The 22448-nt window shown below is 44.1% G+C and overlaps 4 protein-coding genes across 5 annotated transcripts; all 4 read right to left on the reverse strand.

Moving 5' to 3' along the window:
* Nucleotides 1–376: 376 nt before the first annotated feature.
* LOC310819093 (SH2 domain-containing protein 1A-like) lies at nt 377–3534 on the reverse strand. Its single transcript, XM_083690314.1, has 4 exons — nt 3278–3534; nt 1556–1616; nt 1258–1387; nt 377–1070 (listed from the first exon to the last, which is right to left on the reverse strand). The coding sequence occupies exons 1-4, from the start codon at nt 3472–3474 to the stop codon at nt 1048–1050; spliced, it is 411 nt and encodes a 136-aa protein (XP_083546440.1). The 5' UTR covers nt 3475–3534; the 3' UTR covers nt 377–1047.
* A 4943-nt stretch (nt 3535–8477) lies between these two features.
* LOC310819078 (uncharacterized protein) lies at nt 8478–13748 on the reverse strand. Of its 2 annotated transcripts, none has more exons than XM_083690292.1 (17): nt 13444–13748; nt 13165–13308; nt 12866–13003; nt 12678–12773; nt 12414–12518; nt 12040–12201; nt 11821–11964; nt 11532–11669; nt 11344–11439; nt 11080–11184; nt 10674–10835; nt 10277–10483; nt 9976–10119; nt 9604–9820; nt 9157–9248; nt 8868–9011; nt 8478–8654 (listed from the first exon to the last, which is right to left on the reverse strand). In XM_083690292.1, the coding sequence occupies exons 1-17, from the start codon at nt 13649–13651 to the stop codon at nt 8572–8574; spliced, it is 2385 nt and encodes a 794-aa protein (XP_083546418.1). In that variant the 5' UTR covers nt 13652–13748; the 3' UTR covers nt 8478–8571. The 2 variants fall into 2 exon arrangements, with proteins under 2 accessions (XP_083546418.1, XP_083546417.1); XM_083690291.1 differs by having other exon boundaries at nt 8868–9014.
* Nucleotides 13662–19063, reverse strand: LOC310819231 (uncharacterized protein; the record flags this gene model as incomplete). Its single annotated transcript, XM_083690475.1, has 12 exons — nt 18726–19063; nt 17031–17171; nt 16473–16595; nt 16039–16191; nt 15707–15904; nt 15417–15594; nt 15156–15263; nt 14680–14886; nt 14376–14516; nt 14124–14249; nt 13732–13962; nt 13662–13675 (listed from the first exon to the last, which is right to left on the reverse strand). The coding sequence occupies exons 1-12, from the start codon at nt 18972–18974 to the stop codon at nt 13662–13664; spliced, it is 1869 nt and encodes a 622-aa protein (XP_083546601.1). The 5' UTR covers nt 18975–19063.
* A 566-nt stretch (nt 19064–19629) lies between these two features.
* On the reverse strand, nt 19630–22347 carry LOC310819090 (uncharacterized protein CXorf38 homolog). The gene is made up of 6 exons (XM_083690307.1): nt 21955–22347; nt 21563–21697; nt 21254–21376; nt 20845–20994; nt 20570–20752; nt 19630–20252 (listed from the first exon to the last, which is right to left on the reverse strand). The coding sequence occupies exons 1-6, from the start codon at nt 22156–22158 to the stop codon at nt 20112–20114; spliced, it is 936 nt and encodes a 311-aa protein (XP_083546433.1). The 5' UTR covers nt 22159–22347; the 3' UTR covers nt 19630–20111.
* Nucleotides 22348–22448: the final 101 nt, after the last annotated feature.

The raw sequence follows: 22448 nt of genomic DNA on the forward strand, positions 1-22448 counted from the left end.
GAGTGAGTGACAAATTATATTGGTCCCAATGGAACAGGGATGTCCATCCTGCTATGAAGCTGTCCCTGCCAGTATTTCTGGGTAGAAAATATCCCTAGGGAGATGTCTACAATTAGCTTACCCTCCCCACATCCTAACCATATGAAGGTAACATATAACAAGAAACCGGTGTTATATGAGAGCATTGTCTACAACTAGAACCAACTTTAGCCCACTTCTGAGGGCTTGACAGAGGGGTGACTGAATTGACTGAATGACTTAAATAGACGTTTGCGTTTGCTTGCATATCAATATCCTGATTATAGCATGAATTGAGAGCTAGATTATAGTGGTGGCTTACAAAAACAAAAAGAGAAAAGAGCAGATATTTGTCGTCTTTGTCTTTAATTCCCCATTTCACATTAATATGAGTTGAAATTACCGTAACATTGATAAATCTCTTAACTTATAATTCTTCATAAACATGGAACACACAGTGAGGACATGCATGTGCACACACACACACACACACACACACACACACACACACACACACACACACACACACACACAAACACAAACGTACACACACACACACACACACACACACACACACTCACACACACACACACACACACACACACACACACACACACACACACACACACAGATTGTAGACCCATTCTCTACACATATCCCTGATGTGCGCTCTCAATTACTCCCCCTCATGGATTTAAAAGCATAGTGCAGGGTAAAATAGTGCATTGTACCTGATCATGTGGACGAGAGTCCATCTCTGAATCAGAGTACAGAATCCGCCCCTCCTCTGTGTAACCACACATACAGCAACCACAGACAAACAGGTACACACACACACACACACACACACACACACACACACACAAAATCATGTACGTGCGACCAGCCATGTATCAAAGGTGGATCATTCGTTTAACCCAAGGCCATGTTGTTAGAGCTTAAGTCTGATGCATTCGCTCTGAGGGCTAACTTGAGGTCAGTCGCGTCAGTCAGACATAACCACCTTCATTACATGACTCAGTGTAGGTTTCACATTTCCATATAGGCCGTCTCTGTTGAAAAGACCATTAAAACCATGTTAGAAGTACACACCCTGCACAATCTACATTTAAGTATTGGCTAGAACATGAGCATTATCACACACACTCTCCCCTTACACTATGATTGTGTATATATTTATGTGTATGTGTGTGTGTGTGTGTGTGTGTGTGTGTGTGTGTGTGTGAGAGAGAGACATACCTTGATCTCCCAGCTGTGTTTTGTCCAGTGGGTGTGTGAACAGAAGCAATTTAGAAGACACTGTCCCTCTGCATCTCTCTATCAGTCTTTCCAGAGTCCCAAAACACTCCAGCCTCTCCCCTGGAGAACCCTACACACACACACAAACACATCATACACACACACACACACACAGACTTATAATTCCTGTTGTTCCAGGCAGTAGTGTTTCTGTGTGTGTGTGTGTGTGTGTGTGTGTGTGTGTGTGTGTGTGTGTGTGTGTGTGTGTGTGTGTGTGTGTGTGTGTGTGTGGTCTTGCCTCATATGTCCATCCGTCAGAGGAGTGATGAATTCGGTAGGTATGGACAAATGGAGTCCTTCTAGAGACATTAAAGAAAACTAAAGTCTGAGTTCATGATTTTAGTGAGCCGCTTGCAACATACAATATATGCCATTTGGCTGAAGCTTTTATCCAAAGCGACTTACATTGCAGTGAGTGAAATTTTTTTAGTGTATAAGGTCCCAGTGGGAATCAAACCCACAACCTAAGCGTTGTTAGTGCCGTGCTCTACCGACTGAGCCACAGAAGACCACATACGTGTTTTACTGTAACTTCCTTGGTTTATTACCAGGGCAGTGTGTTCTAGAGAGTTTAAACATAAACTCAATTGCAACGCCAATATGCCAAGGTTTAATTCAGATGTAATTGGATGTACCTGCGCTAGTCCTACCATAGATTACTTTTTCTTATGATGACTGATGGATTCACTTACTTAAACAAATGTATTTGTTGTAAGTCGCTTTGGATAAAGGCGTCTGCTAAATGCTATAAATGTAAATGTAAATGTAAAATGCAGCAATGCTGAAGGTTTAATCTCACTTGCAAGGTACCAGTTTCATATTTTGGTGGACGGTTATGTTCTCCTAACTTGTGCAACACATTAGACCTAGGTATTCAAGGTTTACAAGCATGCCAATATAGTCTACAGGACTGCTACATTGTTTTGTCGAGGAAATCAAAAGCGCACATGCTTTATTTCTAGACTACATCAATATGCTATTACATATTTCCACATCCATGCCAATATTGGGCATACATATTTGTTATTTAGGATGTGATATTTTCATTTGTAGTGACTATCACCTTCAACCTCTGTTGAATATGTGGCTTAATATATCGTGGCATTGTTTTGCACGCAATAAATGTAGGTTCAAAGGACTGACAATTGTTTATTCTCTGAAATCTTAATTCTTGCAATGCACTCATACACATGATCTATGTTACTCTGTTACTGTACATTATAAGTAATTATGATTCAGCTTATAATGCGTTAAGGGTATTGTTATACAGAATTATGAGTTTATATGTGTGTCTAAAACTATGCTTAATTCATTATTACTCTATCATAGTGCATTATGAGTACATGTATATTCCATTATATAAAGTGTTACCGTTTTTTTTTATGTGTTGATTGCCAAGTTGATTGTTAAGTTCAACTCAAGTTAAGGTTATCTATGCCTCTTTAACCAATAACATGATATTGCAAAAACAACAAGAAAGACCTACACGGATTTATTAGACTGAAGAGTTATGGAAAACAAATTAAAAAACGAGATTTGATTCGTTTTAGGAAATCCATTTAAATTCAGTTGAGCTTCATGGTATGAAAGACACAACCAAATGTAGCAGCATCATTGAAGATTTAGAATTTACTAAATTACTAATTGTAATGTAATACAAAAAACAAGGATTATAAAAAATGTATCAATTAGAAATGTGGATGGTGTGGGCTACTATAATTACCAAAGAATGAAATAGTGTGTATGCCGTATAATAATAATAATAATCCTCACTCATAGGAACTGAGTGATTTTATATTTCTCATTTCTCAGTCACATGAACTCATTGTTCAACTACGGTTCAAAAGCATTTTTTTGTTGTTGTAATAATTAAAAAACCCCACTTATTTTTGTCACAAAACACGGACATAGACATTCTTGAAATAGAAAATAGTAACCTAGCACAGTCTTGTAAACTCACCGCACGCACAGACAGTAGACCCCGGGCACGCTCTCGCTGTCCCGGAGGAGAAAGCTGCCCTCACGGCCGTACCTCTCCAGCAGCCTCTCCGTGTCCTCTTTACCGATCTTACCGTAGTAGATAGACCGGACCAGCGCGCCCTCTCTCTTGAGGCTATCGCCATGGGGACTGGCACCGTTATCACCTTCGCGCGCCATGGAGGTGAGAGTGCAGACTGAAGTCAACTGACGGACGTAAACGTGTGAAACAGGAACAGATCTTTTATGAGCTCTGTTTTCACACCTTTTTAACCTGTATGAAAAAGGCACTGTGGCAAAACTGTCACGCTTTTTCTTTTTACACCTCGAAACCAAAACAAAGGCCATATTATTATGCAGAAAGAACTGGCCATTATAAGACTGAGAAGTGCATGTCTATAGTTGTGTTAGGTCTCAGATAAATTGACTTATTCATAGATACGTGAGAGAGGGGAGAAATTATACACAATACAGTGTCTACAGTTTTAATGTGAAATCAGGTTCATGTGTAGGCTGGGTGTTTTACCTCGACAAGGCCTCAACCTAACTACCTATAGGCTAACATTTGCAACACCATTTGCAAAATCTTTTATTTTTTTATAAATCAATCAAAAACATATCTTGATGAGATTATGAATAGACGTCATCCATGTTTACAAACTATAAACATAAAACGCACATACACACCACAAAACTTGGAGGCGAGGGCTTGACGGCGATGCAAGGGGCTTAGTGCGTGGGACAGAAACCTGTGTTAGAAATTATTTTTATAAAAACAGTTGCATTATAATGCTCAATAGCAGACGAGTAAATAAAGCTATTCAGTTCTTTATTTAGGGTGATTAAATTTACTAATTGTATTTGATATTCCATATGCAAATCAATTGAATTAATATGTTTTTTAATCATCTGAAATTTACTAATGTGATGGCCTGTTGATAAATGAGAGATGAATCAAGCATTAGTCCCGTGGTACGTTGGATTAATACATGGAGAGGTTAAGCCAGGTCATCAAGAAAGATGTTGCAACACACGCTTACACAAAGAGCTATAGTGGAAAGTACCAGGCTAGGGAGGACAGGCTAGGGAGGACATACCAGAGTAGGTGTCTTATCTCTTACAGGGTGCTGACTCCGCAGCTGGGATGAATGGTGTGACCAGCCCGTGAACAACAAGGGATGCCAAGTCTAAACCATGGTTCCTCCCCAACCAAATAGCCAATCATAATCATTTTGTATTCTGTAAATACTTTGTTTGACTGTTTGAATGCATCCATTTTTGGAAGGTTGGTTACAGATTAACAGCTTGCTGACTGTGATTTTCTTCGCCAAAAGTGGTCCTTGTACAAGTCTAGAATTTTGACATATAAATAAATAGCTAAAAGTAAGAAGTAGTTTGTCTTCTCTTCAAATAAAGAACACGTTTTCCCACACCTGCTATAGGTATGATCGGCCTACACCGCTACCAAAGTCGTAGACTATAGGCCTATCTCTTTGTAGGGATCTAACCGCAATTTCAGAGCGAAAGCGACTGACGCTGTTTCCCCTCTTCTCCCTCATTATCGCCAACACGTTTTTTTTTCTTTATCTTTGTGTTATAAGTGAACTCCTCAGCTGCAGCTTCACGGGAAACAGTCTGGCTTTACCGAACAGGAAGTTACCAAACCTCAACCAGAAAGTGCACATGATATAGTGCAAAGTGCACAAGAGTGCACAAGATCAACAAGATGTTGGCTTTAGACCTTAAGGCTCAGAAAAGATGGGAGTGCCTACACTATTGGTTACCAGTTTAAGACACGATGTCCATACATGCCCCAAAGTATCCCTGTTTTGACGCCCCTGCTTACAGGTTCATAGGTCGTCTATGCAGAGTCACGGTCTTACACGTAGAGTAGGTAGGTCACTACGTCTGTATGTTAAAATACTGTTTTTATGTCTGAATGTTTGTAATAATTGGTTTGTTAATAAAAAGCAGCATTGGATGCTGCCTCATGTTTAGCCACAGCCACGCTGTACACCACATGACTGATAGCATTTAATTCTGACTGATATTGATGTAAATATATGCTAGTATATTACTTTTTTGTGAGTCATATTTTATTATAATAATTGCAACAGACAAAGACATGGCAAAGACAAACAATGCATATCAGTCTGTATGCATCTATTTTTTTGTGTTAAATCAAGTTGTGTGGTTGCGTAACCTCTCTCTTACCATACAATCAACACATGTATATGAGGTGCACTCTATACAAAGGAGATTACACCAGTACAGAAGCCATGGTACATCAGGCATCTCAACTACAATAGAAAATAAGAGTTTGTGTAACTAAATATGTTTGTCAGTAACAGTGGTACTTGTGATGTTTAAAGAGCAGTAGTGTTATATCTGTCCTATATGACATTAGCTTCTGCTTTGTGTGGCCACAGCCACACTGCATCCAGCCCATTTATCATTGTTAGACAGAGCCAAACAGAGACAGATCTCACTGCAGACGCTGTTTGTTTATATTTCAGGATGTGGCCCAGAGATTCTCAGTCTGGTCATGAACCGTATGTGGTTTGATATGCCCATACATAGAGGTGTGACCACAGAGGCATACTGTACATACAGAGACAGAGGTGCCGGTGTGTGAGGAGGACTAGAGCCCTATGGGGAAAGAGCATCATAACTGTTTCATTTCAACAGAAACTCAAACCATTTACCTCATGACTGGCCAAAGTTCACTTCAAATAAGGAAGAACATTCGAGACTGAGATGCCAAGATCAGTCGTTTATTGGCAGACAAACAAGCCAGTGTCAGACTGGTTACAAGATGCTAGTCTTAGGGTTACCACAGTAGGTGACCTATACTGGTCTGAAACCAAACTTAAGATCAGCACAAGCTTTGCATCTATCAATTTCATTATCTTCTCAATAGTCACACCAAAAAAACATTTAAACAGACAAGTACATCACTGTTTTTTCATAAAATACTTTTTAAAAATCCATCAAATTCATATTTATCAGAGGAGCCATGTACTGTGTGTCAAATTACTTCCATATGCCAATTAAAATATTGTTAATTGGTTAAACAGGTCACTGGGAACAACCTTCCAGCACATTGCCTTCAGGAATATTCTAGAGACTGGGTTAGTTGTTGCTCCTCATAATAATATCAGTTTCCACACTTAGGTTTGGCAGAGACTTTTGGCTATATTTGTTGATAGCAAAGCGTATCTAATATTGATAATCTGACTCCAATGTAATTATCACTGTGCAAAGAATTGTTGTGTGCTGATTTAGTGCAAGAAAGGTCAAATAGAATGAGGGCAAATGGGGCTTCAATACTACTGTATACTTACACATCACAAGGCAAATACTTCGTAGAAAAATGTTACATTCCAAGAGAGTGTAGAGAGAGAGAGATGTCCACTGGTCATCACAAAACAATGCTACTCACAACAGGACACAGGAACAAGAGAGTGCACCAACCACCATTCGTCTTATTACGTCCAAACTGATGCCATCAGTTTTGACACCTCAAGAGATTCCACCGAGCTCACAGCCATTTGTTTTCCGGGGGATTGTAAACTTAAGATTGGGGCAGAATTGAAATTGTCCCACTTCAACGTTGGCACATTCTACTGTACTGCCGTAGAAAGTCAAGTGCTGAACTATCCTATGGATTTTAGAGCTACAATATGTCAGCTCTGACCAATCAGAGTTAAATACTATACCTCAAGCCCTGGAGTTCGAAAGTGCATTTCTTAGGTGTGTGTTACGACCAAGCCCAGTGGTCACAACAAAAGGGGGAGTCCACACATGATCAAGGGCTAAAGTAATATATTATTAACTTAAAGGATATACAATATAAGAATGTAAGGTGAAATCTGTATAACCAGTAGTGTGTATAGTGGATGGATGGATGGATGGATGAATGAATGAATGAATGAATGAATGAATGAATGAATGAATGAATGAATGAATGAAAGAAAGGTGTGTTGTGGGAGCAAAACCAGAAGCCAACCTGCCCATGGGAGAAGAGAGAGCTAAAATGGCCGATGGGGTTCACCCAGGGTGGGAATTTCACGACGGCCACGACGGCCATGGCCGTCGTTGCCCCGCACTTTGGCCTTGATGCCCTGTGAAAAAAAATTCAATTTACGGCCAAGGTGGCCTTTGTGCCCCTGTCAAAGTTCCAGTGTAAACAACTAGTGCGCACAGTAGGCTAGTCCCGTCTGTGGATCAGAGCGCAGTAGGCTAGTCCCGTGTCTGTGGATCAGAGCGCAGTAGGCTAGTCCCGTGTCTGTGGATCAGAGCGGTTGCTCTGCTGTGATTGTTCCAAAATAGAACTTGCGCAACTTCGCGAGCCGCGCAGGTGAAGTATCAACATCACATGCAAGAAGAACGTCAACCAGCCTCCTCCTCAGCCTCCTCCTCAGCCTCCTCCTCAGCCTCTCAAAATGGGAGCAAGACAAGCACAGCCTATTTAAAGTCGACTTTATTATTTATTGGGATTACGTATTCAGAATACAAAATTATGAGTAACTGTATTTTGTTACAGTTACATTTTCATTGAGTGGTATTTAGAATACAGTTACTTTGGTCAATTGTAGGGGTTACTTTTGGAATCCTTCTTATATGAATTTCTGGGCTTTTTGAACTCAAATTTTGACATTTCTTTAGTTTTTCAATGTTTTTAAATTAAAACAAATGTTTTAATACATAATTAATGTTTCTTGGTGAATGAGAATGTTAAGGTATTAATCTGAAAGGTAAAACCAGCGTAATTTAACCCAACGGCCTTTGTGCCCTGTCATGTGGCCTTTGTGCCCTTAAAAAAAATGTGAACGGGAAGGCCAAATGGCCCTGCCCCTAAAATGACGAAATTCCAAGCCTGTCTTCACCATATAAAGCCTGTAGGCCACACCTGCACAGGTGAACCACATTTGCCAATGACCCTCCCAGCCCCGCCCAGACTGGTTCCCCGAACCAAATAGGCAGCCAACAGGGAAACCAGCTGACAGAGAGAGAGAAAGGGTTGTCACAGTGTGTGTGTGTGTGTGTGTGTGTGTGTGTGTGTGTGTGTGTGTTTAAAAGAATGTGCAAAATTGGAGATTAAGAGACACAGCAAACATCTGTTGAAAGTGGGACCATTTCATAACAGGACCACATACCACCCCCACCCACTTTCCCCACCCAAAAGTAACCATTAGTTGTACAACCATGATAAAGTCATAGCAAATATAGCAGGATTAATAGGAAACTTGTCTGCTCGTCCTCCTTACTGGTCAATTACTTATTACTTAGGTATTGGACCAGCCTCTGCAGCTCCTCCACCAATCTCCTCTTTGCTTTCTCCCGGGTGATCTGCCAATCTACAGACAGACATGTGCAATAGTCAGTCAGAGCACAGACGAAGGGAGTGACTCTACTGACCACAATCACTGGAAATGAATTAAGAGGGGGGATGGAATATATGTGTGTGTGTGTGTGTTAGTGAGTCACTGAGTGAATGTGAGTGTGTGTGTAAGTGCAAGTATAGTATGTGTGTGTGTGTGTGTGTGTGTGTGTGTGTGTGAGAGGTCTACCTGAGTAGGAGCAGAGGAAAGGGGCTGAGAAGGTGATTCTGGTTCCAAACTTCTCATCTGTGTCTTCAAACACTGGCTTCTCCAGACGTCTTGTGACAAACCACTCGTCAAGAGCGTTCCTCACTGACGAACCTGTACTGGAGGCTACTGGATGGATGGATAGAAAGATGGATAGATAGATAACATTTTCATAGCGTAAAGCTATGGTCACCACAGCTATGACCACTGTTGTCCGATTGGTCACTTTCACTTGTGTGTGTGTGTGTGTGTGAGAGAGCGTAGTGCCTACCATTCTCCTCTCCCAGTAGTCCCAGTAAGCGCTGGCTGAGCTGGGCTCTGGTTTCCTTCTTACTCCTCTGTCCCTCCATCTCCAAACGGTACCTGCCAATCAGATCACCTCAGCCGTTGTTGACATTTCAATGGTGTCATCTGAGGAGGTACCTTCTCTGTGCTAACAACGATCAACCTCAGACTGCCCCACCCTGTCCACCTCCTCAGCCAATCAGTAACCTTAATCGATCAATGAAGTGCCAGGGGGCGAATGAAAACCAGCAGAGATGCAGAATCAGTGCCTGAGTTGAGCACCACTGCCTTACATGACTAAGTGGTAATAATGGTATGCGAGCACATTGAATACTTGATATATATTATAAAAAAACAACAACATATATCTATATCTATATATATATATACATACAATGTATATTAACTGTGTTAATATATTTTATAGACTGACCCTGAGAACTTGAGTTGGGCTGAGCTCCTGTACTGAGTTCTTGTAAGGGTGGAGTCTGACAGGGTTAGTTCCGCCCCTTCAAGCAGAGTCCTGAGTCTTAGCTCCGCCCCTTCAGTGCTGCTGGGCTGAACCACGAGAGCGACGTAGCCAATGAGAGGAGAGAGGCAGGACAGTGCCTTATGGCAAGCTGACTGACGCGCTGTAGCCTCACACAGACCTGGAGACATGTGCGCGCGCACACACACACACACACACACACACACACACACACACACACACACACACACACACACACACACACACAGTTATTTAATTCTAAATGACTGAAGATCAACACACTAAGTTAATAAAGTGTTTCTATAGGGGCCTTACCCTCTCCGCTGTATGTGAACACACAGGTAATGTCCTTGAGAGAACAGGAGAACTTCTTCTGTTCTGACTCCTCATGGACCTCCTTAGGAAGAGGGAACGAATGCTTGCTGAAGAACTGCTTAACCTTCCCTTTGGCCTGGTCCTCTACAGAGAGGGGGGGGGCGCAGAGAGAGGGAGGAGGAGGACATTATTTATTTGGACTTTCCGGTGACATGCAAACTGAAAAGATATTTTTGTAAACACTATGAACAGTCATTGACACAGTCATTTATAGACAGACAGACAGACAGACATAGCGTACCAGGTTGGCAAATCTCTCCTGCTAGCCCCAGACTGAGGTAGGAGCTGCGGGTTGCATCCATCTTAGAAGTGAACAGCGTCTGGTTCTGAAAGGTGAAATGGTCAAAAGACACACGCACGCTCCATTCATACCATGACTCCACACACACATCTTCACACACCACACACGGGGGCTGCAGACCCAGGAGCACCAGGAGCCGCCTGACCTCTGTTGAACATACCCAGGAACGCAACACACACACACACGCGCAGACACACACACACACACACACACACACACACACACACACACACACACAGAATTGAGAAAAGATACAAATCTAGACACTTCAGCAGCAGTTGAACTCAACCTCTAGTTAACCATTTAGCTAATGATATTTCTACTTTTAGTGAGTTACCTTCCATCTGTCCATCAGACTCCATCATAGCAGATCTTTTGGAGGGGGGTGGGTTAGAATCTTCAGGCACTGACTCCATGGTATCAGTATGGATGATTGGCGGTCTGTCGGCCGGTAGGGTGGAGCCAATGACAGCCCTGTCCCTTGTCACCTGACCTGAAGCTGGGGAGAGAGAGAGAGAGAGATATGGGTGAAGTTACCCCTGTAATGGTTGAGGTCAGGATCTGTCTCTACCTGGAGCTAGGGACAGGTTTCCTGGAGAGAGAAAGAGGGAGAGGGAGGGGGATAAAGAGGAAGAGAGAGAGAGAGAGAGAGAGAGATGGGGAAGCAGGAGGGGGATAAAGAGAGAGAGAGAGAGAGAGAGAGAGAGATGGGGAAGCAGGAGGTCCGTCTAGACTAGACTAACCTGTTTTGGGGTTCTGAGTATCTTTGGTTGTGTACGTGGTATGTGGTACAGCTCCTCCCCCATCCTTGACCAACAGCTCCTGCAGCCTGCCTTTATAGTTCCCACCTATAAACATGTTTAAAAAAATAAAATAATAATAACATTGTACCAACAATCATTGTTACATTTGTAAAACACTTTCCACTAAGTGCTATTACACACAAAAAACCCTGTCTCTTTATAGGCCAGGAGAAAGTCCTGTTACTTCATAAGATACATACTGACCAGCTACGCTGCCATCTCCTCCCAGGACCCCTTCCAGACGCCTCAAGGCCTCCTTAGCTGCCCAATGCTCTGCCTGCTGCTTTTTGGATGCCCCCTCTGAGAGAAACGGAGAAAGAGAGAGAGTTAAAAAATAAAATCAATTTCAAATCAGGTTTGGTAAAAAGCATTTGGAGAAAGGTCCTTCTCACCTGGACTGTGGATGGTGAGCTCGCCTACGATTCCCAGAGTGCACCTGTATCTCCCCTCAGCTGTCAATTCACACACATCCTCTGGAGGGCCACACCCTGCCTGCCTCAAGAACTCCTGCACACACTGCCGCTCACCACCTGCAGGGGGCACCACACCAGGTGACTCACAGCCACATGAGTGGGAAAGAGACAGACGCCATCTAATCCCAGATAGTGTTGAATTTGGCCTTCATATAAAACTTCTGATTGAGAACTGTGATTGTGTATGTGTTTGTGTGCAGTTGTGTACCTGCTGTAGTTGTATTATCCAGAGATAAGGCCTGTAGTAGGCTGCTGTAGGCTGCCTGTACTGCCCCCTCCTGGCTGGAGGCTTCATGTGGTGCAAGCTTCTTCTGCATACGTACAGTCACACATGATAGGAACTGCCCAATATCTGAATGAGGGAGAGTTTTTAAATCAGTTCTAACTTCCAACAGTGGGAAATATCACTATATATACTACTTTTTACCTTCCATCTGTCCATCAGACTCCATCACAGCAGATCTTTTGGAGGGGGGTGGGTTAGAATCTTCAGGCACTGACTCCATGGTATCAGTATGGATGATTGGCGGTCTGTCGGCCGGTAGGGTGGAGCCAATGACAGCCCTGTCCCTTGTCATCTGACCTGAAGCTGGGGAGAGAGAGAGAGAGAGATATGGGTGAAGTTACCCCTGTAATGGTTGAGGTCAGGATCTGTCTCTACCTGGAGCTAGGGACAGGTTTCCTGGAGAGAGAGAGGGAGAGGGAGGGGGATAAAGAGGAAGAGAGAGAGAGAGATGGGGAAGCAGGAGGGGGATAAAGAGAGAGATGGGGAAGCAGGGGGTCCGTCTAGACTAGACTAACCTGTTGTGGGGTTCTGAGTATCTTTGGTTGTGTACGTGGTATGTGGTACAGCTCCTCCCCCATCCTTGACCAACAGCTCCTGCAGCCTGCCTTTATAGTTCCCACCTATAAACATGTTTAAAAAAATAAAATAATAATAACATTGTACCAACAATCATTGTTACATTTGTAAAACACTTTCCACTAAGTGCTATTACACACAAAAAACCCTGTCTCTTTATAGGCCAGGAGAAAGTCCCGTTACTTCATAAGATACATACTGACCAGCTACGCTGCCATCTCCTCCCAGGACCCCTTCCAGACGCCTCAAGGCCTCCTTAGCTGCCCAATGCTCTGCCTGCTGCTTTTTGGATGCCCCCTCTGAGAGAAACGGAGAGAGAGAGAGAGTTAAAAAATAAAATCAATTTCAAATCAGGTTTGGTAAAAAGCATTTGGAGAAAGGTCCTTCTCACCTGGACTGTGGATGGTGAGCTCGCCTACGATTCCCAGAGTGCACCTGTATCTCCCCTCAGCTATCAATTCACACACATCCTCTGGAGGGCCACACCCTGCCTGCCTCAAGAACTCCTGCACACACTGCCGCTCACCACCTGCAGGGGGCACCACACCAGGTGACTCACAGCCACATGAGTGGGAAAGAGACAGACGCCATCTAATCCCAGATAGTGTTGAATTTGGCCTTCATATAAAACTTCTGATTGAGAACTGTGATTGTGTATGTGTGTGTGTGTGTGTGTGTGCAGTTGTGTACCTGCTGTAGTTGTATTATCCAGAGATAAGGCCTGTAGTAGGCTGCTGTAGGCTGCCTGTACTGCCCCCTCCTGGCTGGAGGCTTCATGTGGTGCAAGCTTCTTCTGCATACATACAGTCACACATGATAGGAACCGCCCACCATCTGAATGAGGGAGAGTTTTTAAATCAGTTCCAACTTCCAACATTGTATTCTAATATCATGTTATATACTACAAGATATTAACACAACATCTTTTTTCATGAGCTTCTAAAGATAGAAAGATACAAGTCTGAGTACCTGCGGAGGTGCTACGCTCCTCTACAGGGGTAGGTGTGACTTGGCTCTCCATGGCAACTGAGGTATCCATTGCTGATGGGGGGGGCACCTGACTTTCGGCCGGCTGAACGTTAAGCATCATGGGAGCAGCTGGGAGCCGAGTGCAGCTCTCCACCTGATCTGTTCTCCCACCTCTCTCTGTGAACTCACACACCTCCGCACCTCCCATCCCTCCTCCCTCAACTCTTCCTATCTCCCCCTCGCCTCCACCTTCACCTCGCTGATCCCCACCTCTCTGAGTAACGTCACCCGCGGCCTCTCCTCTCTCCCCCTCATCCATCCCCCCTATCTCCCCTGCCCCCCTCGCTCTCACGGTGACATCATAAGTGGGTTTTTCCAGTCCCTGCGCCTCTAGTAGTTCTTTGAGAGCTCCTATGTAGTTCTCTTCCAGCACTGTCTTGTTGCCAAGGATCCCAGAAAGCCCCTTCAGGGCCATTTTAGCTGCCTGCTGATGTGTCGGCCTCTTCTTACTGAAACCCTCTGCAGGAACAGAAAACAACAAGTCATGTTATCGTCACAATACGTCATACATTACATAACATATAAAACATATTGTATGTTCTGTCACACGACATAGGCAGTACCATTAGACACATACATACAACATGTGACGAGTGGCATATGTGGACCGCCTCATATACCTGAGTCATGGAAGGTGATTGGCCCAGTGAATTTGAGGGTGCAGCAGTCGGATTGGCTGGTCTCTTCTGGGGGCGGGATATCCCGCCTCGTACAGTGCTGCAGAACCACCTCCTTATAGGACGAAGCTGAGGAGACAACCAGGGACACAGTGGTCAAAAAGTGGTCAACTCTGCCACCAGTAGTAACAGAGATAGGGAGAAAGAAAGATAGAGCGAGAAAAGAGAGATAGAGAGCGAGAAATCAGTCTCAACCTGATTCTGATTGTGCCAGACCAAACAGTGCAGCTAGTTTCTTGTAGGCAGACTCAACAGCCTCTGTCTCCCCAGGTTGCCCCTCCTCAGAGATGATGTCAGTGTTGAGGACGACTGTGACACTGCCAAAGAAGGCGGAGTCTGGAGACAGTCACATGGGAAGGTTGGACCGATTAGAATCTCAAACTTAGAAGTTGTATAGTATAATGCTCCAACATCAATTACACAGTAACAACTGAGATTAGACAGTAAGGTTAGTTTATGTAAAAAACATGTGATTGGCTAAGGAACACAGCACCTGTACGTGAGACGCTCTCTGATTGGTCTGTTCCGCTGCTGGAGGCGGTTCTCCCCTCCTCCGTGTCATTGGCTAGCTGGCTCAGATCGGCCACCTCATTGGCAAGCTGTTTCAGGGCCAGTTTAGCCACTTCCTGGTGGGCGTTCTTTATCCCCTCAAACACCCGAGACCCTGTGAATGTCTGACCCCTGACCTCGACACGACCCCGGACCCCTGGACACACAGATACAGAATCAGGGGCCGCTCTGAAAACAACCCTCGCCCCTACCTCCTAGGCACCTGAGAATACCTTAGGTGTGAGCAAAATGGAACAATGCTATTGCCATATTGCTTTTTAATTCCAATCCTTTCAGATCTGAAATCCGAACTTCGAATCCTTTCAGATCTACATCAGGTGCCTAGGGGGTAGGAACAATGGGTTGTCACTGGATCAAGCCACAATGTTCCCCCCAAAAGACACATGTTGTGTATGTGGTTGTTACCATTGGCTTCTCGTATCTCAGAGAAGACTGGGCTGCTCCACTTTTGTCTCGCGGCCTCCTCATACAGATGGTTCTTATACATCAGGCGCTCTGTACCGAATTCAGGTTCTGGAAAACACACACACACACACACACACACACACACACACACACACAAACACACACACACAAACAAACAAATAAATAATGGATTTGTATCCATATTAAAAGATTGTTTGACAGCCTCCCTCTTTTCTTTGTGTGTTTGTCTCTCTCTCTTACCGTGAGTGTGTGAGCTCTTCTCCAGTACGTCTACTCTGCCAGTGAGTGTGTTTATCTGTTGTCCATGCTGCTCCACGGCCTCCTCCAGCTCTCTCAGTCTCTCCAGCTCCGGCGCCAGTCTCTCCTCCAGGTCCTTGTTCCCCTCCAGAAATACCCTCATACCCTGCAACTCCTCTTTCTGTGGACACACATACAGTACAGACACAGCATCTTGCAATGAGGGCTTTTATGGCCTGTGTGTGTGTGTGTGTGTGTGTGTGTGTGTGTGTGTGTGTGTGTGTGTGTCTTACAGTAAGGGCATTCTCTCTGTCCTCTTCATAGCGTTGCGCCAGACTTTCCATCTTATCCTTCAGTATCTGTTGCTCCAGTATGAGGAGCTCACGGACTTGCAGCGCTTCCTGGAAATCCTTCTCACTGGCACACTGAAGCTGCAGTCCCTTCTCATTCTCGATGCTGTGCAGGATCAGACTGAAGTCTGTGTTCTGAATCTGAGGGCAAACACCAGCATTTACACACATCAGTCAAAATCGCTAAACCCTACTAGGTGTTCTGGTACATATAATATCCCTGATGTAGAGCCACACATAGACATAAGATCAGCTTGAGGTACAGAAACACACACCTGGTCCATCTCCTCGCCCAATGTACTGAGATCAGGGGCACGCTCTTCCAGTGCCTTACCCAGATTTCTGATTCGCTGCAGGTGAGATTCTAATGCCGCTTTCTCCACCCGGAAGTCAGCCGAGTGCATGACCTGGTTCCTCACATTTGTCACCTAAACACACACACAGACACACACAAACACACACACACACATGCATGAATGAACACACACACACACACACATGCATGAATGAACACACACACACACACACACACACACACACACACACAGGTAAGAGGGGAGCAATTTGTTTTGAGAAGTGTAAGCACCCTGTTAGTTAAAAGTGTTCTTTCCTCAAATTCTACAGTTCAGGGTTGAATTAGTACCACTGTTCTCAAAGTTCTCATTCGTGCATGTGTGTGTGTGTGTGTCTGTGTGTGTTGGATACCTACCGGGGTGAGAAGGTTGTTTTTCACAAAACTGAAGTGTTTGCAGAAGGACATGAGATTTAGGAAGGCAGAGATGTCAAACTGGCCAACAGACTTGTGGTTCGCATTGCCACGGGGCATGTAGACCTGCAGGATACAACACACACACACACACACACACACACACACACACACACACACACACACACACACACACACACACACACACACACACACACACACACACACACACACACACACACACACACACACACACACACACACACACACACACACGGGTTTCAGTGTTAAATAGAAAAGGGTGACAGGGGCTGGCAGTTCAATGCTTTACTAGTGACTGCTACTTTTACTGACAGCACATTTAGAAAGCTGTCTGTGGGTAAAATAGAGCTGAAGATTTTGTTGTCCCAAAGTGAGCATGTTTTAACAATGGTCTTAAAATATGCTGACTTAGCCGCATACAGTAGGTGACCATCTATTCAGTGATCAATATGGTCACGTTGTAATACAAAACATATTTAACTAAGACATCATAGTTCTGGTCATAGACATATGCTGTACCTTGGCCACTTCCCATTTCTCCTTGGGCCAGAGGTAGGGTTTACTATTGTTCCAGTACACCTGTCCACGCTTGCTGGTGTGATTCTCCCAGATCGCATTTCCCCACGGTTCACACACTGCACAGAGGTTGTCGCCTGGGACCTAACACAAACAAATGCCGTGTTAATTTCATAATAATGCAATAATAAAGTGAATTTAACAAATAGACATGCAAGACATTCAATGACATAAAAAGAAACATTTACAACTCTGATGTAGGTGTATAATATGTAGACTCTCACCAAGACTCAGGAGCATTTGATTGGGTAGCTTGACTGGCATTACCTTGACACTGAGTACATGTTCTCTGTGGCTCAGTTGGTAGAGCATGGTGCTAACAATGCTAAGGTTGTGGGTTTGATTCCTGCTGGGACCATATATACTGAAAAATTTATGCACTCACTGTAATGTAAGTTGCTTTGGATAAAAGTGTCAGCTAAATGGCTTATATTATGTCCACTGAAATATTGAGACATCTTTCTGATGCTGGCTACAGTGCTGACAACATAGTTAGCCAGTGTTATGATGGTGCATCGGTGATGAGTAGGGTACGAGGTGGTGTGAAAGCATTGCTTCAAAAGAAGCTTGCAAGATATATTCCATATATTCATTGTTATAACCACCAGTGGTTTTGCATGCCATGCAGGGTGAGTCATGTGCCAAACAGTTTTTCGACCTCTCTAGTTCCCTGTATAACTTCTTCCGTCACCACTATATGTCCGAAAAGTGTGATGCTCCTTATCTCAAAAGATTGCTTGAAATTTACTGGACAAGCCATTATGACAAGATGCATTGTTGAGAATGAAGACCGTCTTCTCACTGTCCTGTCAGAGATCTCAGCGGATGATGATGCCACAGTTGATTTGTGCACTGAAGCATTAGGCCTGTTAATTCAAATTAAGAGGCATCATTTCTTTGAGATTGGCAAATTTCTAGTGCAGGTGCTTGGTGTCTTGAAACCAGCAAATGCAATTCTACAGTCTCAGTCTGTGGATATGTGCACTGCTTGTGAGGATGTTGGTGCCCTTAAAAGACATCCGTAAAGATGACTGCTGGACAGAGCTTTCTCAGGCACCTGCTGGGGATGATTAACATCCTCCAAAGAGAAGGAGAACATTGAGTAAACACCTTGGTGAAAGTGTTGTGCTCTCAACTGTAGGTCATACAGATTCTGATGATGCCACCATCACCCCCTGTCAGTCTCTGAAAAGATCCCTGCTCAACATCATTGACAGGGCCATTTCAGAAATGGAAAACTGATTTTTCAATAAGGATGTAGACCTAATGACAGCAATATCCGGTCTTGTATCCAAATCTAGTGCATCAATAACAAATACCTTAAACATGGATGAATTAGTTAGAATGTTTGCCAAGGGAAACAGGAGACTGATGTTGTAGATAGACAGACAGACAGATAGATAGATAGATAGATAGATAGATAGATAGATAGATAGATAGATAGATAGATAGATAGATAGATAGATAGATAGATAAAAGATATAAAGAAATTGATATATGACTGATATACTGTACATATACTTTCGGGCTACTAGTCCGCTTCTCTAACCTCTGGGCTACCTACCGCCCAAGTTGCCCACCTATTATTTTTACCAGCCCACCCTAATATAGCAGGTTAAAACCGGCCCTGACTCTCACCTGCTTAGACTTCGATGGCTTATTAGATCCCGGTGGGTTCACCTTTTTAAAATCGCATTTATTCTGGCACTCCGCTCGTATGTGGATTTTGTCTTGGAGAAATTTGAGGTAAGTTTCGGTTTCGTTGTCTAGGAAACTGCACAGCCTGGTTTTTAGACGTTCCAGACCCATGGTCGTTTTAATCCAATTTTTATACCCGTCATCTTGAAACCTCTGAAACGAATCCATGACGAAGCTAATTTCGTGCATAAATAATAAAGTCTCTCTCTCGCGTTTCCACTCCAGCCAATGTGATCTGCGTTCCGGGCCCGGGACGGCGGCTCTTCACCGGGCTCGCCTCGGCTGAAACCGAGACACTCAGAGGACTTTACTGACGGTTCAACCAATCATCAGCGGCCTGGGCGACGGTCATAACAGAAATCACCTGACATGATGACAAAGACGACAGAAATGAGCATGCAGGGTACAACATATTTACATAAAAAGATGATTCTCAGGAAGAATTGCATAACATCGCAACAGTGTGCGAACAGTGCATCCCTCATAATCTCAGAGCAGTATAGTTTCACAAATAATAAGCTTTATCTCCTCCCAGCAGTGGCCTATAGCCTACACACACACAGCAGACACAAGTTCCCAGACAACAAAATCTGTCTGAGCCAGACCTGGCCCACAACGGCCACTTTCTTTCGGCCCACATTTGGTTTGGAATTAAGGTCCTGAAGTGGCCCAGATCTGGCCAAAGGTATCCTAAATCAAGCCAGATCTAGGCCATGTTCCCGGACATCAGCTATAAAAATGCCTAATATGGGCCAGCAGATTCCCTGAGATTCCACTAGGCTTGCACTGAATTGTGTACACATGTGAGAAATTGTATAACAATAAAAAATAAATACAAGGACTGTAAGATTGTGTACATTTTATTAACCACAAAGCCTGAACAACAGTAGTCCCTGGGTATTTTAGAAAACAATTCATGAGAGTATTATAGCTGCACACACACACACACACACACACACACACACACACACACACACACACACACACAGCCATCGGGCCAAAATTGGGGTGCCATAATTAATACAGAATCGGCCACTTTTGGCCCACATAGGACTGGCTATAGCTGAAGTGCCAACAGTGCCAAATAGTTGCCCCTATCTGGGTTTTTGTTTGACTCAAGTTTTCGTTTGATTTGGCACAGAGACAAATAAACAAACAGTGAGAAAGGAAAGAGGTAGCCTATGGGTTTTTGTGGAATTGTTCTCCACTCAGTCTCATAGGTCTATTTCCAGATGAAATAATAAGGTGCCGCTAGACACTGATTTAAGGTCCATGGTAGGATGAGGGGATGTCAGCTGATCCCAGATCTGTGCCTATACGGCAACTTCATTCCTGAACAGTTCCCTCCTTCTCTCCGCTCCTCTCTGTCTCCAGTGATGTGATCACCTGGAGCTCTGTAGAGAATCGGTCCCCTAGATCTCTGTTGGCCAGCAGGAAATCCCTCAGTGTCAACAGCTCCTCAGTGTCCTAGAGAGAGAGAGAGAGAGAGAGAGAGAGAGAGAGAGAGAGAGAGAGAGAGAGAGAAATCATTATAAAGCATTGATTTAACAGTTTTAACCCAGCAAATGATGCCTCTTAATTTGAAGTAGAAGCAGCCAGTGAGCGGCTCACAAAGAGACATGGAGCTGACAGGTCAGTATGTCGCTAACCGCTAACACAGTCGGACCGCTAACACAGCTAAGACAGTCAGAGATAGTCGTAGTTGAGAGGAGATCTGGCCATATTGTGTGTTTGTGTGTGTGTGTGTTTGTGTGTGTGTGTGTGTGTGTCATAGTAGGGTGTACCTGTGTGTCTGTGTCAGACAGCAGCTCCTGTAGTCTCTCTCTTAGTACTTCTGTTTCCCATTGGCTGATAGAATCAGCCTCTGCTTCCCATTGGCTGACAGAGTCGGACTCCACACCGTCCCACCCAGACGCGTCCACTTTGTCTACCCCTGGGACGCACACTGACCAATCAATGGCCAGCATCTGGAAATACACACACACAAACACAGCCATTTTGGGATAGCTTCTCTTATAATTTGATATCTCCAAAAAACATAACCAAAAAATACTCTGACCTCACGTATCTGCTGAGCAGCTGCTGCCACCTCTGGTAGGTGAGTGAACTGCAGTAGGAGATGTTCCAGGCCGGCCTGGTATCGTCTCATCCACTTATCGTCCACTCGCATCTCACAGGAATGCATCAGCTCATTCCTGCACCGGATCACCTGACAGGACACACACACACACACACACACACACACACACACACACACACACAATTGTCACTGTTTTATTATTACGATATTTTATTGTTGATTCGTTGATTGTTGTTGACTGATGTTGATCGAGGAGCAAAGCATTTCACTATATCAATTACAGCTGTATAAGATGTACGTGACAAATACAATTTGATTTGATTCGATTTGATTAGACACACACACACCAGACAAGTGCATCGCCTGTGTGTGTGTGACTGACTGTTACCTCTCTAACTTGTCTCTGGTCTATGTGGCTGAAGCGATCACAGCTGTTTAGGAGGTTGAGCAGAGCTGACGCATCACAAAGCTCAGCCCCCTTAACCCCTGCCTGACCCCGCGGCATGTAGGCCTGCAGAGAGAGAGAGAGAGAGAGAGAGAGAGAGATGTGTGTAATTGGGTCTGTGGATGTGGCGCATCGACATATAACAGTAAGGGTAAGTATTGGCGCTCAGCGAAGGGGGACATTTTCTGTCTGTCTCCAGTACCCTGCATTGACCAGTACTAACTGAGAGGGAGTAAGTAGGGTGTATGCTACCTTGGCCAGTTCCCAGTGGTCTTGCTGCCAGAGGGGGGGTCTACAGTTCCCCCAGTTCACCGACCCTCCAGGGTTTGTGTGGTGCCTCAGGATCTCTGTCCGCCACTCCGCACACACCACACAAACTGAGTACAGCTGAGTACACACACACACACACACACACACACACACACACACACACACACACACACACACACACACACACACACACACACACACACACACACACACAAAGTATGATAATGATCATCATTAGGTCTTTGTAAGAATGAAACCCGAGATGATCAGTTCAGTTTAGCAGTTTACCATGATGAGGTTATGATTAAAAAAAGGTATGATGAGTAATCTGTGCCTGTAGGTTACAGGTAGGCCTACCAGATTCCCAAACTTGCCTGATTCCCTTTCGGTCTGCAGGCTCCCTGACACGGCCGCCGCAGAACCGCGTTTTGGTAAAGCAAATCTCCGTGGAAAGATTTCATCTCATTATTGGTGAAAGAGTGAAGTCCGTCCCGCAGTTTTAGAAGGCAGTAGCCCGCTTTCAACCAGTTCTTATACCCGCAATCGTTCAAACGGGCGCTCAACTCTTCATGAACCATTTTTTAAAGATAGAAACAAAATGAATTTAAAAATTGTTTATAACTGCCAATAAGCAGCAACGAGCAAGAACACAGAGTCATTCAACATTTATCTCTCCCCGTGCTAGCTCGATATAATGGCGGGGAACTGTAATGTAAAGTTTTGTCTTTCAGTTTGCAAATCGGAGAAAATGATATAAATAAAGTATAGAAGACGTTTCCGCGTTTGTCTCAAGCCCCGCCCATATTTCATTAATGCACTTCGGGAACTGTAGTTAATTAGCCTACTATACTTATAAGGTATTATCACA

This window comes from Argentina silus (genome assembly GCF_951799395.1).
Source record: "Argentina silus genome assembly, chromosome: 18".
Lineage (NCBI taxonomy): Eukaryota > Metazoa > Chordata > Actinopteri > Argentiniformes > Argentinidae > Argentina > Argentina silus.